This window comes from Herpailurus yagouaroundi, unplaced genomic scaffold, assembly GCF_014898765.1.
Source record: "Herpailurus yagouaroundi ecotype Mexico unplaced genomic scaffold, PumYag 162, whole genome shotgun sequence".
NCBI lineage: Eukaryota > Metazoa > Chordata > Mammalia > Carnivora > Felidae > Herpailurus > Herpailurus yagouaroundi.
The window spans coordinates 29,564,790-29,580,920 of NW_024412403.1; the positions used below are offsets into that span (position 1 = coordinate 29,564,790).

At 34.0% G+C, this 16,131-nt stretch overlaps 1 protein-coding gene across 10 annotated transcripts in view; it reads left to right on the forward strand.

The window, feature by feature from the left end:
- The window catches only part of LIPI (lipase I), a 72,734-nt gene extending 58,276 nt beyond the window's left edge, over positions 1 to 14,458 (forward strand). For 7 of the 10 annotated variants that reach the window (XM_040484177.1, XM_040484180.1, XM_040484182.1 and 4 more), the window contains one exon: positions 13,888 to 14,458. In XM_040484177.1, the coding sequence (XP_040340111.1) occupies positions 13,888 to 13,978 (91 nt within the window). In that variant the 3' untranslated portion in view covers positions 13,979 to 14,458. Of the gene's footprint in view, positions 1 to 7,527; positions 7,634 to 13,887 lie in introns of those variants that run through there. The other 3 variants (XR_005793227.1, XM_040484184.1, XM_040484183.1) reach the window with 3 other exon arrangements.
- The last annotated feature ends 1,673 nt before the right edge of the window (positions 14,459 to 16,131 follow it).

The following is a 16,131-nucleotide window of genomic DNA, read 5'->3' on the forward strand; positions in this document are numbered from 1 at the left end:
ATCAATAATTTCTTACATATACATATATATTTATAGATTGGTTGAGATTCCTTTTGCACAATTCTTTAGATGGGGTTCAATGGCTGAAAACTCTATCACGAAGCATATCATCATAGAAGATAGAAGTCATCAGGACTTTCAATGATTTTTCTCTTTATTTTTATTTGGGAAGAGAAAAAAATCCATTTTTATCTATTATATATCAGAGTCTAGGCATCATAGAGATTCAACCCTAGGAATATATTGACATCAGTGAAGCTCTAGCATATATACAATAACAGCAGAGGAAAGTCTGACTCCTATGCCTTGGTTTCTCTGTTACATCACAAATATCTCCATTACACAAAAATGTGATACTATCCTGACTTGATGGGGATATTTGAAGATGATAGACTGTAGCAGTATTTTTCTTTGCCCATTTAATATGCTTTTCTTAGTTCCATGTTCTCACAACTGAAGAGGTTTTCCTACTATCCTTGTGCCCATGATATTGATGTACATGTTCACCATGACAGAATTCATATTCCCACAGAAACACCTCTGTGAAAACATTAAGAATCACTAAGACCCCTTTAATGAGTTGACCATCTGTCAATTTGGATATGTGAGATTGAGTTGTTCCAACTGTGAGTGCCAACTGAGAGTCAATAGCAATGGGTTTGTGAATTGCTAGAAATCACTCTTCTTTAGTTGACTGTAGATCTTTCTTTTTATTTCTCTTTATTTTTCTGTATTTGTATATTTGATTCTCTAGTTACCTTTATATGAATGTTGAACAGAGTAAATAAGAAGTTTTGGAGAATAAAAATAATAAATGACAAGAACATGAATTTAGATGAGGTCTATATTAACAGAAGAAAACTGGATTGTTTGAAGTGTAAATTATTTTGTAACTTTTGGTATGAGAATATTTAGTCACTCAAAAGTCAATAATTAAGATGTCATTATAGTGGAAAAAATCTCAGGGTTATTCTACTTTTCTTTGCCTTTGATTGAAATACCTACCAAAAATACCAAAATATTTGAAATTTTCAGCTAGAAATATTAGCAATATTATTCCCTGCCAGAGTATACCAAAGACAGAGAGAGAGAGAGTGAGAGACAGACAGACAGACACACACACACACACACACACATACACACACACACACACACACACACACACACACACACACACATTAGGGGGTAATGTTTAAAGGACTAGTCTCAAGATTTGTAATCTTCAACTGATCTCTGTATTTATTATCTTAAACATGGAAATATTCTGGTAAACATAAGAATTCAGACTATACTTGTGTTTCCAAAAGTTAGGTTTTAAAGGGACCAAACTTGTTGCACCATCATAGCCTCCTAATTTCCCCCATTAATACTCCTCTGAGCTTAAGGAAGGTATGAACAGAGAAGTTTAGAGGTTGTAGTTTTATACCTTCTGTCTGGTACTTAAGTGTAAAGAATTCATATTGTCCTTGAATAAAGTCTTTTCCCTATATATCACAACTGGAAAAAGAAAAAAAATTTTCTCTTCAGTCTAGAAGCATATAATGTAAGCTTTGGCCAGACACCAGGTATTAGCTAGAACCTTTATACATAAAATAGCACAGAAGCTCAAGATGAGAAAGAGAAATTTAATTACATACACAAGGACAATAACAGGAACTAAGAATAATCCACTCTTTGTTTATATGGGCAAATGATAGGACTGTATACTGCTTTTATCATTTAAGCAAAAGTGAAGAGGAAAAACACAAAAAACGATAACAACAACAGTGACAATGACAACAACAAAATGCTGCCTATTTCAGCATAAGCAACATAGAAAAAAAGATCTAACAATCAAGATTTAGAAATAAGGTTGACCCTTTAAAAGATTTATTATAGGAAATAGATGGAAATTATACAAATCATTGCTTGGTGTTCTTAATAATATTTAAGAAAACAGTAATTCATTAAAGAACAAGAGAAGAGCACTTGTTTGTGATTATGAAACAGCTGACTATGATGCAGAGTGAGCTCACAGTTAAACTAAAGACAGTATCAAGTTTAGTATCAACATTAAAAATAAAAAATAGAATTGATCACTAATGTAAAAAACTCATTTTATAATAATTTACAGAATAAGGTGATATACATAATATAAAAGATTGAGGAACAATTGTTGGGAAAAAATAATTGAAATGCAAAATGTAGCTATCTGGTGTTGTTGAAGAGGAGACACAACAGAAGAACTAAGTGTAGATGTGATACAAGAAAACTGTCTTCAGAAGAAGATACAGATCGCAAATTGATAGAGTAAACTAAGAACCAGAATCTAAAAGAGATCAATCTTTAGACTCGCTCTTATATATTTTATTTTTTAAAATTTGGTGATAAAGAGAGAATTCTGGGGGTGCCTGGGTGGCTTAGTCGGTTAAGTGTCCAACTTTGACTCAGTTCATGATCTCACAGTCCATGAGACCAAGCCCCACATCAGGCTCTGTGCTGACAACTCAGAGCCTGGAGCCTGCTTCAGATTCTGTGTCTCCCTGTATCTCTGCCCTCCCCCAGTTATGCTCTGTCTCTGTCTCAAAAATAAACATAAAAAAAAATTTAAAAGATAGAATTCTGTGGGGCACCTGGGTGGCTCAGTCTGTTAAGTGTATGCCTCTTGATTTCGGCTCAGGTCTTAATCTCATGGTTTGTGAGATTGAACCCCTCATCGGGCTCTGCACTGACAGCATGGAACCTGCTTAGGATACTCTCTCTCTCTCTCTCTCTCTCTCTCTCTCTCTCTCTCAAAATAAATACATAAATAAACTTTTTTAAAAAAGATAGAATTCTGCAAGTATTCAAAGAAATCTTCATAGAGTGGAAGATTAAATGTAGCAACTGACGTGTCCATCAAATGGATGAATGGATCACCATATGTATGTGTGCATATGCGTATGAATGTTATTCATCATAGAGGAAAGAAGAAAGAAGGACATGCTGCAGTTTGTGACAATATGCACAGACCTTGAGGACATTATATTAAGTGATATAAATCAGGGAAGCATAAATACTGTTTCACTTGTGTGTGGAATCTAAAAAAGCCCAACTCATAGAAATAGACACTTGAATGGTGGTTACCTGGGCCTAAGGGGCAGATAAAAAGGTAAGATATTGGTAAAAAAATACAAATTTCCAGTTATAAGATGAATAAGTTCTGGGGTTATAATGTATAATGTAGTGATTATAGTTAACAGTACTGTATCATATGCTTGAGAGTTGCTACAAGTAAATCTTAAGTTGTCTACAAAAAAAATGGTAATGGTGGTAATTGTTTTGTAATATATAAGTGTATCTAATCAACATGTTGTATACCTCGAACTTACGCAGTGTTATATGTCAGTTATACCTCAATAAAGGTGAAAAAATAATTAATTTAAAAAGATATCTTACAAATCAATAATAAAAGGATGAATATATTATGAGGATAAACGGACAAGGACACAAAAGAGAAAAATGTACAAACTACAAAAATGATCTGAGCTTTTTATTTTATGTTTTATTTTTCTTTTGTTGTATAAACAATATGTAATGAAGATGTAAACAAATATACTTTCTAATAGCTGTGGACATTCTGCCAAGTGCTTCCCCCTTACCTGTTTCACCAAATGGCTTATTCATTAAAGACCTTATCCCTGCTGCTCAGAGTTCACATGAAGCAAAAGGCAAACTGTCACCACCCCCTCAGTTGTCTATTGTTTTTTTTTTTTTTATTGTTGCGTGGTAAGAGCTCTTAACATGAGATTTACATTCAACAAATTTTAAGTGCACAATACAATACTGTTTACTATAGGCACAATGTTGTATAGCAGATAATACAAACAAGCAAATTCCCTACTACAAAAGACAGAAAATCCAACTGCAAGTCCCTAAAGATAAAAGGGTCATGTAGCCAGACATATCTGAAAATCCCATGGAAGATATAGCTCCTGGTTTGGCTGCATTCAATAACAGTTCTGTGCTAGCTCTTGGCTTTACCATTCACATTGCTTCATACTCTGTCTGTATAATACCAATTTGGCTGCTACTTGATTCCAAGTTCTAATCCCATGAGGATGGGTGGAGAAAAGGTTTTAAGGTCTCCTTGCATCTCAGTGACTTTGGGCAAGTACATACTTTTGAACCTTACACTGTGGTCAAGGAAAAAGATTCTTCTGATTGGCCAAGGAAATAAGTCCTTTGGTTTATGCTTACTCTGAAACAAGATGGAATCAAATTTAATCAAAGTTTATATATTGAGAGTGGGATAAAGAATGATAAAGGTATGTGTCGAGTAAGAGATTGCTACGGCTGAGGTCAGAGAGGTCTTTTCCTGCTTTCTCCTCTAAGGTTTTGATGGTTTCCTGTCGATGAATGGATAAAGAAATTGTGGTTTATATACACAATGGAATACTATGTGGCAATGAGAAAAAATGAAATATGGCCTTTTGTAGCAACGTGGATGGAACTGGAGAGTGTGATGCTAAGTGAAATAAGCCATACAGAGAAAGACAGATACCATATGGTTTCACTCTTATGTGGATCCTGAGAAACTTAACAGGAACCCATGGGGGAGGGGAAGGAAAAAAAAAAAAAAAGAGGAGGTTAGAGTGGGAGAGAGCCAAAGCATAAGAAACTGTTAAAAACTGAGAACAAACTGAGGGTTGATGGGGGGTGGGAGGCAGGAGAGGGGGGGTGATGGGTATTGAGGAGGGCATCTTCTGGGATGAGCACTGGGTGTTGTATGGAAACCAATTTGACAATAAATTTCATAAAAAAAAAAAGAATGATAAAGGTAATATTATCAAAGAAGATTATATTACCTGAAAGGGGATAGATGCTTGGTGGCAAAAATAACACGACACTACAGAAAAACTGAAAATATTTTGATAAATCGAGCAAAACATTAATTGAAAGTACATTGGCTTGTAATGTATCCTACTAAAGTTAAATACTGGTTTAACAAAAAAAAAAAAAAATCAAAATTTGTTTGCCAGATGCAATTAACCTGTGAATGAAGACAAAAAATGAATATTTAAGTGGGAGTACGCAAATTCAGATTTTTCAAGATACTTTAAACAATTTGGGGGTAAGTTAGGTTTTTTAAGTGGTTATATTTATTGTTCTGGATGGCTACAATGTAATATTTTGCCTGTAAAACAACTTGAGATTGAACATTGTAGTAACTCCTCAAATAATTTCCTCCAATATATCTTGGAGGGCTTATAAATACAGTTAGATATTTTGTCCTTTTTCAAATTAATTAAATATTTTGATCAATAATTTTGTAGCTTTTGCCTGAATGCTTTACTTACTTCCTGATACTTCTCTAGTTATTTAGTATTGCATTTAGCTGAATGGTTTCAAGATTCTTTTGAAAAGACTATACATGGAACTTAAATTTAATGAGAGTATTTAGTTAGGAAAAGGCAACAGTACTGTCTTCAACTTAAAGAGTAATCTTAGAAAACCCATTTACAGTTACATTATTTGTGCTAAAGTCTTCAACCTTGCATTTGTGTCTTTGAAATTGCCTGGCTGAAAGCCGACCTGTGCAGTACTTTGGGGAAATATGAGGATTGGAACTCTAGAACTCTGAAGGGTGTTTACAGGTAGCAATTTTGACATAACTCATTTTACATTTTCCCAAAATTTGTTCATCCTTCTTGAAACCTGTCTTCCATCTTCAATATCCACACCCCACTTTTTCCTATGTCCCCAAATGATGTTCTCTAGGTCACTGTAATTTTGAGAGGTGATATGGGTCAGAAACTCCAAAACTATGTCAACTATGTGAGTAGTGCATGCATATAGTGTTTCTATATGTAATGTAAGCTACACCTCATATAAGAATTAAGTAGCTTTAGGATGACTGGAAATGAGCTTTTTCCTTTCTGTTCTTTTCTGTTCTTTTCTTTGAGAGAGCAAGAGAGTGGGGAAAAGGGGCAGAGGAAGAGAGAATTAAGTAGTTTTAGGATGACTGGAAATGAGCTTTTTCTTTTCCCTTTCCTTTCCTTTTCCTTCTTTCCCTTCTTTCCCTTCTTTTCCTTTCCTTTCCTTTCCTTTCCTTTCCTTTCCTTTCCTTTCCTTTCCTTTCCTTTCCTTTCCTTTCCTTTCCTTTCCTTTCTTTTCTTTTCTTTTCTTTTCTTTTCTTTTCTTTTCTTTGAGAGAGCAAGAGAGTGGGGGAGAGGGGCAGAGGAAGAGAGAATTAAGTAGTTTTAGGACGACCGGAAGTGAGCTTTTCTTTTCTTTCCTTTCTTTTCTTTCTTTTCTATTATTTTCTTTGAGAGAGAACAAGACAGCAGGGGAGGCGGCAGGGGGGGAGAGAGAGAGAGAGAGAGAGAGACAGAGAAAATCTTAAACAGGCTCCATGCTCAGTTCAGAGCCCTATGTGGGGCTCGATCCCACAACCCTGGGATCATGAGCTGAGTCGGAATCAAGAGTTGGATGCTCAACTGACTGAGCCACCCAGGCACCCAAACTCTCATATTATATACTATTACAGTCATTATTGAACAAAAATGTTATACCTAAATATTTTTAGAAATTCAGTTTTTTAATTATTAAGGGACAAGATAGTTTTATTCATATTCTCCTAACATTGTTTTAGATTAAAATTCTCTTGCAGTTATATAAGGATTTTTAAAATATTTGATAATTGAAATAAGTGGTTCTCTTTAATTTGCTTAAAAGTTATGATGACATAATTCCAATTTGCAATTGTAAAACTGGACAACATAATCAGGGTTTTCAAGTTGTAATCATAAAAGGTACAACACATATATTTTCACTATGCTGTTAGGTGCAGTTATAGTTATTACACAAATATCCAGTAAGCAATACAAATCTTAACAACATTGAATTAAAAGTACCTTATATAAATATATAACAAACAAATATATTTTCAGTCAATCCTTACTGTTCATAAAACAGTTGTTTTTTTGTATATTTGTCTTGTGATTTAATTTGCTCTAAATATTTTCAGTGGCAGAATATAAATAAAGTTTATATTTGGATGATAATAGATGGTCAATTAAAGCAATCCCTTTTTTCTCATTTTTCTTCTATTCTCTTGTTGGTCCCTAATGTAACTTCTCTTATACCTCATTTAACCTGTAAATACACAGCTAAAGCAAAAGATTGACCAAGCCAATAATTACATGAAAGAGATCTGTTTGTCTTTCTAAAGCAATTCATCCTTAAAATGCCTCATTCCCAATATTTTTATGAAACTGTCTCATTCTCCATATATACATCCTTCTACCTTCTTGTAAAACTTTCCTTTTGTAGTCCTTTTGAAACTTCCTACACAAACTCTGTATTCGCTTTCCCACACTATCCTCTCTGATAATGCTGTGATCAGCATCTTCACCTAGTGGCTTTGTTGGGGACATAGGAAGACTCTGAGACTATTGATTAAGAACTTCAGAGAAGAAAACTCGCATTGATTCCAATTTCATCTCATAAAGTAGAACTTACTGTCCAAATTATTTGCCCTAAATGTAATTTAACCTTCTTTTTTAGGGAACTAGCACACATGAAAGGGATTTTTTAGGTGCATGTTTTGTATGATGTATACCATTTAAAGGAAAATTCTTATGTACCAAGGAAAGATGACTTCTTTGAAGAGGTAGACATGAAAGAGATATCCCAAAGTTTTCTTTTTTCTGTTAGTAAGCTGCTTTCAAGATGAATAATAGTGGCTAAATTTGTTTAGATCTACTACATCCCAGACACTATTTTTGTGATCTTTGCAACACCTTTCTGAGGTAGGTATTTTCTTTGTTTTATTAGTAAAGGAACAGAAACTGAGGGGTTTTGTATAACACATCTAAGGTTTTTTAAACCTAGAAGTGACTTTGCAATGATTTGAAGCCTGGCTTTTCTTGGGTTTTTAATGTTCTTGTTTTCTTTTGTTTTAGTTGCTGTTATTTTTATAGGAATAAACATTTTTTTCATTAATTAATGTAGTGAATTATTTCCATTATGGAGTATTCAGACAATTCAAATATAATGTTACAACTAAGAGATATCACTGTTAATATTTTGTCATGCTTACTAATAATCACACATGTTATAACTGAATCATGAATCTAATTATTGTTTTTAAGTTTATATATTTTGAGAGAGAGAGAGAAAGAGAGAGACAATGAGCAGGGGAGGGGCCAAGAGACAGGGGTGGGGAGAGAGAGAATCCCAAGCTGGCTCTGTGCTGACAGCGGGGCTTGAATCCACACACTGTGAGATCGTGGCCTCAGTGGTAACCAACAGTCAGATGCCTAACCAAATGAGCCATGCAAACGCCCCTGACTCTGATTATTTACGTTAAATTATAAGCAGGCTTTCTGTGTAGAATCATGCAGCTTATTCACTGCAGTAGCTTTGTGAGAATCACTGTTTACATAGATAACAATGTGAACATAATGTACTTGGGGTTGTGCAGTACCTTGGGCCTGATTAGAAGCAATTTTTTCTTCCAAAATGTAAGTTAATGGCTGCCATTATATTCTGTCTTTTGTGGAACATTCAAATTGGTCTTTCCTGTTTTGTTGAGTCTTTTGTTTTGGCCCCCCCCCCCCCCCAGTGCTTGCTTATCATAGATACTGATTTTCTGTGCAGAGACAACTATCTGCACGGTAAACAATTTTCCTTGTTTTACATTCATAGAAGGAACATCAAGGATGAGGAACAGTTTCAAATCTTGCACCTTAGCACATGATGTTCACACCTTCATACAGATTGTTGGCGAGCCGTAGAGAGTTGTGACTTTTTCCATGCATTTCTCTTTTCTAAGTCACCCATAAGGGAAAAAGAAATGGTAAAAGCAGACAGATGTGTCCACTATTATATGTCAATCCCTATTTTCTTATACGGCAAATATTGTACACAATTCATTCATTGGTTAATCAGTAAAAATAGGGTAATGTAATCGAATATGCTATAGAGAAAAAATAAGCATGCATGTAATTTTAACTTTTATGTAGAATATAAACAGTGAATAGACTATGAAAATTTACCAAATTTATGCAATTTAGATACAGTTGTTTCTACTCATGAGGGAAAAAGAAAACAAAAAACAAACAAACAAAAAAACTTGTGGGTGGTTAGCAAAACACAGCATTCCCTGCTGGTTGAGGGTGCTAACAGATGCTTGGATGAAATGTATACTTTAAGTTTAATTACCTAGATAATTGCCATAACTGTTTAGTTGCTTTTCCTATTTAGATCTGTCCCTACAGATAATGTGCAATTAATGAGAATTAGCACTGCCAAATTATTGGGAACGTGAGTTCTAAAAGTGGGACGCCGTATGGCCCAGATATACTGTGTATGCATTCAACCAGTAATTATCTCTCTGTAACAAACTCTGATAGAGACTACAGCATCGTTCCTTCAGGGCATTTCCAGGAGAGGCCTTTGAACTTAGGGATTGAGAGGAATATTTCTAGTGGAAGTGACCTGGGATGACTTCCTGCGAAAAGTGGGACTAAATCTACTTTTAAAACTTTTACCTAACAGTAAAATGTACTCTTTGGTGTATAGTGCTATGAGTTTTGATAAATTCATAGAGTCATACACCACCATCACATTCAAGGTACAGGACATTTCCATCAGTGACAAAGACTGCCTTGTGCTGTCCCCTTATTTTCAACCCCACTACCCACTCCCACTCTCTGGCAACCACTGTCTCTAGTTTTTTCTTTTCCAGATCATTATATAAACGGAATCATACAGTATGTACAGCCTTTTAAATATGGCTTTTTTCATTCAGCTTCAAACATTCCAAATTCATGCATTTTGTTGCTTATATCAATGGAATGTTATTGATGACTACCGCAGTTCGTTTAACCACTCACCAGTTTGAGGACATATGGTCTGTTCACAGTTTTTGATATCTATCTATGAATAAAGCCAACATAAATATTTGCATGTAGGTTTTTATGTGAACATAAGTTTTCATTTCTCTTGGATAAATATCTAGCAGTGAAATCGCTGGGTCATACTGTAAGTGTATGTTTAACTTTATATGAAACTGCCAGACTGGTTTCCAAAGTGACTGTACATTTTGCAATCCTGTCAACACTTAGCAGAGTTCCTTTGCTCTCCTGCATCATCAAGTTTTTTTGTTGTTTGGTTTTTATTTTCTCACTACTAATTTGTGTTTTTAATTTTGATTTCTCAAATGACACATGATGTTGATGGCCTCTGCCATTTAATTGAGGGTATAAAAATTAGTTAGTTTAATGTTATTATTAATATGGTTGAGTTAAAATCTTATTATTATCATCTTATTATTTTCTTTTCTATTTGTCCCATCTGTTCTTTGTTCCCAGTTTTGTCGTTGTCTGCCTTCTCTTGGATGAATTGAGTAGTTTTAGGATTATGTTTTATTTCCTTTCTGGGTTTATTATTATTGTTATTAACTCTTTCATTATTTTGGTGGTTTCTTTGGGGTTCATATTATAATGCTTAATTTATCAGAGTCTACCTCCAAGTGAATTTTATCACTTCACATTTAACATGAGAACCTGAGAGTAGTATAATTCCATTTCTCCCATCCTGGCTTTTGTGCTGTTGTTGGCAGACATATTGCTTGGATATCTGCTAAAAATTCCATAATACAGTATATCATTTTTGTTTAAAGGGTCAATCTATTAAGGAGATATCAATAATTAGGAAAAGTCTTATGTATTTATATATTCACATAGTTACCATTTCTGATATGCTTCTGTTATGCAGATGCATATTTTTATCTGGTGTAATTTACCTTTGGACTAAAAGAGTTCCTTTAAGGTTTATTGTTGGTTTGGTTTGGTTTGGTAGTCTGGGTTTGCTGGTGTGAATTCTTTCAACTTTTATGTGTCTGAAAAATTCTTTGTGATGCCTTGATTTTGAAAAGTAGTTTCTCTGGGTATAGACTTCTAGTTTGACAGGTTTTTTTTTTTTTTTTTATTTCAGTTAGTTAAAGATGTTGCTGGACTGTGTTCTACTATGCATTGATCCTAATGAGAAATCTATTGCTATCCTTCCTTTGTTCTTGTAAATATAATATGTCTTCCCCACCCCCACCCCCCCGACTGGCTGGTTTTATTATCACCTTACCATTGATTTTAAGCAGTTTAATTATGATGTGACTTACTTGTAATTTTCTTCATACCTCTTGTGTTTGGTATTTGTTAACCTTTTTTGGACCCATAGTTTTATTGATTTCATCAAATTTCATCTAAAATCAAAACTAGTTTTTAAAATACAATTTTTCCATGTCCCCCTCTCTCCTGTGCCTTTGGGGACACTAATTTCAAGTTCATTAGGCTGCTTGAAGTTATCCCACAGCTCACTGATGCTCTGTTAATTTTTATATTTAATTTTCTCTATGTATTTTATTTTGAATACTTTTGTTGTTATGTCTTTGAGTTCCTATTCTTTTATTCAGCAATGTTTAATCTGATATTAATCCCATCCAGGGTATTTTTGATCCCAGATATTGTAGTTTTCACCTCTGCAAGTTTGACTAGCATCTTTTTGTGTCTCTCATGCCTCTATTTACTATTTGAACATATGAAATAAAATTATAATAACTCCTTTAATGTCCCCTGCTGATTCTCACATCTGTGCTTTGTTCTGGGTTGGTTCCAATTGGTGACCCTCATATGGGTTCATTTTCCTGCTTCGTTGCATGTTTGGTAATTCTTGATTAGATGATAGATGTTTGTGTATTTTATTATGTTGGGTGCTCTATATTTTTATATTTCTATAAATATTCTTCAGGTTTATTCTGAAGATGCACTTAAGCTCTTATAAACAGGTTGTTTTTTTTTCGGGTCCTGTTTTCAAGATTTATTAGGCAGTCCTGGAGTAGTTTAGGGTTAATTACTCCCACTACTGAGGCAAGAACCTTCATATGCCTTCCCCAGTGACCTGTGAAATACTGGCTTTTCCCATCTGGCAGGTGGGAACAGGCACCTGAATTAATGCTGAGAACCTTAAGTAACTTTTAAAAACAGTATGATAGGCTTGGATGTGGTGGTTTATTGTACAAAGGCCCTAGGGAGCTTTTTAAAATAAGGAAGTATGTGTATTTTTTGTAATTTGGAATAATACATGGATTTAAGTTTTTAAAAAATGAACTATGTTTGAATTTTAGAGTTTTCTATTACTAGATTTCTTCTGTTATTTTATATAATCAAAGTAATGTATTTATTTCACTAATCTGTGGTAAGTAAAGCATTTGAAATGCAATATTTAGTGTTCTTTTTAAAACTACACAAGTAAACATATAATAATCTCCCCATGGTAGTTCAATATATAACACAAGTTTTCTTCTAAATTATAGTTTTTAAAAAATTTTATAGGTTGGGGAGTAGGAACTAATAACATAGAATAAATGATGTCAAAATTAGAGTCCTGGCAGAGGAAGTAGACAGGCTTTTCACAATGTAAAAACAAAGAAAATTAGTTTTTCTCATACATTTTGATGAAAATTAACTTTTGGTAGGTATTATAAACCTGCCGCAGCTGACTTGTAATGCTTGCAAAGATTTGTAAAATGTAGAATATTTAATTCAAAAATATGCATTTATTATATTACTGATTGAACATACTGTGATATTTTATTGTAGAAAACAAGTAAAACCACACTTGTCTTTATATTATAAATATGTGAATAGAATAATTACTTAATGGTTGAGGTAATTTGCCTATTAATAAGTCTAATGACACACTTGTTCTACTATGACAACTTAGAAATGAGGTAGATCAGGGAGGTCCAGGACAGTGAAGGCACATTCAATGGATAAGTGGTATAGCGGCATAGGTAAAGAATTGACACAAGTATATATACATTTGTTTGGAGAAGTGGTAAAGTCATTCCTACACCTATTTCTTAATAATGAAGGAAGGTTGATGATCTCTGATAATGTGACAAAAAACTACTTTTGCTAACACCTAAAATTCTTATGATTGAAGTATTATCATTTTATATTCACTGTTATAGCATTAAAATTAAAATTCCAAGGTGCCTTTATTAATTCAAATAGAAGATACTCTAGTATTCTGTTTCAGTTTTTATAATTAAAAATGAATATGTCTATATTTTATTATTTTAATCAAATTTGCAGGCATAGAAAATTGATTTTTCTAAAAATGAATAACTTGACTAAAAATGCTGTTGAATATTTTAAAAACTTGTTCAGTGGTGTCTCAAGCAAGCTAGAAGGAGATTGGGAGCAATGTATATCTTGAATTAGAGCAATGCATCTTTTCTTTAGCTCCTTTCCTAAACTTTAACCTATCTTTTCTTATCCTCCTTGATTACCTGTTTTGAAAGTTTTTAAGACATTAATGGGAGATAAAAACTAGACAAGATGCTCGATTCACCACAGTGATTTGAATTTTCAGAAATATTCAAATGCTAAATACACAGTCTCTCCAAGACACAGAATTCTTTAGTGATTATTACTTCCACTTTAGCAGGTGGAAAAAAGGAATGATTACATTATTTTGACAGAATTTGTCTATGCAGTTAAGCTCCATTCTTTCATGGTGGCTCTCCCAGTAGAAAAAGTGGCCCAGCCACTAAGAGTTGAGTTCAGGCTTCAGCTATTTCAGTATCCAAAAATATTTCCCATATAAAGTTAGTATCCCAAAGACGCATCAAGGAGAGAAGAATTTGAAACACAGTTTTTTTCTTTCTCATAAATATTGTGTCTACTTCATCCCTGTGTAGCCAAGTGAGATGGAATGGAAAGAATGCTATAGGTTTGTCCCTGCATTTGGAAAACTAATTAATTACAGGCATTGAATATTCTAATGTTTATGAGAAAAAAATAAACTTTGCTGCTTTTTATTAATAATTAATTCTCTCTCTCCCTTGCTTTTTCACAGACCACCACTTTGCATATATAATTTTGTTCTTAAAGGAAATGAGGAATTATTTCTCAATCCAAGCACATGCACATCAGGATTTGGTTTGTGATTAAAGAACTTGTAAATGGGGACAATGTAATCAGCATTTCTTTATGAAGGCATTGTTCAATCTGGGATTCACATATTTCTACTTCCTGAATAAATTTAAAAATAAAAAATATAGAAAAATGTTAAAATGCATATAGTAAAGCATTCTGAATATATTCTAAAAGCTATTTATCTCTGTTTACCTCAATCAAATGTTTATCATTAAATGTTTCCCTTAATTACTTAATAGATAATATATCTTTAGAAAAAAGAGAAGCCTATTGTTTCAATACACTGTCTAAACTATCATTTTCTACTTGTCAAACTGCAGTCATAAAAGAAGTATTTTTAATTGTAAATTTGTCACTTGGAGAAGTCACTCGGATTAATGTAAATTTGGTAAACATAAATACACCTTGTGTTTAGTGATCTATTTGGCATTTAGAGATATATTTGATTTATTTGGCACTGTAAATAAATTTATTTCTGTGGAGCACAGTAATATATGGGTCTGTAATGTTTAAGGTCAGACTTTGGGTCCACCTACTGATGGTGTGAACTTGAGTAGCTAAACTTCATCATGTTTCAGTCACCTAAGAATTTTTGTGAAGATTGAGTCAATATTTTGACTGGTGTCTTTTCAAATTAGTATAATAATAATAAGAAATACATAATGAAAATAATAATAAAAATACTGATAGTTAACACTTACATACATCCCTGTATTGTTACACAGTTTAATAACACATATATCAATTCATTTAATCCTTACAAAAACCCTATGAGATTAACCTCGTTATTTCTGCTGATAAACACATTGAGGGATTCCTGGGCCTCCACTCTCTCACTTATGTCTGAATACTCCCAAGGTTTGTTTCATGTGTGTTTATAAACCAATATGTCAACTACAGTCACAGTCCGTGTGTTTTGACTTCCTGCTATATTAGTTTGCTACAGCTTCCACAGCAAAATACCACAGAATGGGTGACTTAAACAACATAAATTTATTTTCTCACAGGCATGGAGGCTGGAAGTCTAAGATCCAGGTGTCAGTAGGCTTCATTTATTCTGAGGCCTCTCTCCTTGACATGCAGATGGCTGTCTTCTTGCTGTTTCCCCACATGGTCTTTGTTCTGTGCCTGATGTCTCTTCCATGTGTCTGAATTTCCTCTTATGAAGACACCAGTCCAGTTGGATGAGGGTCTACCCTAAAGGACTTATTTAAATTTAATCACTTCTTTGCAGACCCCCAACTCCAAATATAGTCACAGTCTGAGGTGCTGAGGGTTAGGCTTTCAGCATATGAATTTGGCGGTAGTGGGGGTGGTGGTGGAAGGGAGTGGGGTCAGGAGGCACAGTTCAGTCCATAATACCTGCCATGACTCATTAGCTCCACAATGATGACCTTTGCCTGATAAGCCATTTGAAGATTAATTGGGGTCATTTTTGTTGCCCATCTGGAAAACATTGATGTGTGAAGACTCTTGATGTACTAGATGAGTGTTCCAGGCAGAAACAAGTAGAAGTCTCCTCACTTTTTGTCCAGGGATTTAATCAGTGCAGCCTGTACCTCAGCTGATAGTCCTTTTTTGAAAACAGCGCCTTCAGGTTTTGCCTCAGCCTTCACCACACAGGCCTCTGACTCAAGTCTGCAGAGACACCTGTTTGCTCCTCTCTGTCTCTGAGGGGTCTGCTCACAGTCTTAAACAAAACTACAAACCCTCATGTAATTGCTAATCCTCTCTAATTAATTTGCCAGATATTCCCAGCAACTTTTGGATCTGTTTGTGATGGGAATGACATTTAAAATTAAATGTCAATAAATGCACTTCAGATAAATTATGAGGACCAGAAATTCTGTTACAGTATTCCAGTTGCTTAGGGTTTCTGGATAATAGAGAAACTGATAGCATTTTCATGGCTCCTGTAGCCTTTATAATAAAACACTTTGCCACAGGTGATAGACTCTCCCAAGGATAACTTGGAGACACAAGCTTATAAAATGTTTATAGGTTTCCATATTATAATATCTTCCAGGATTCTAATTATTCCCATTTTTTAAAAGATAAAAACAGAGAAGGGAAGAAGGCTGTGACTCCTCTGACCTCAAGTTCATAGTCCTTAAGCAGCATTTTTTATCCTACTTTTTTTTTTAAATTTGTGGAAATCATAGAT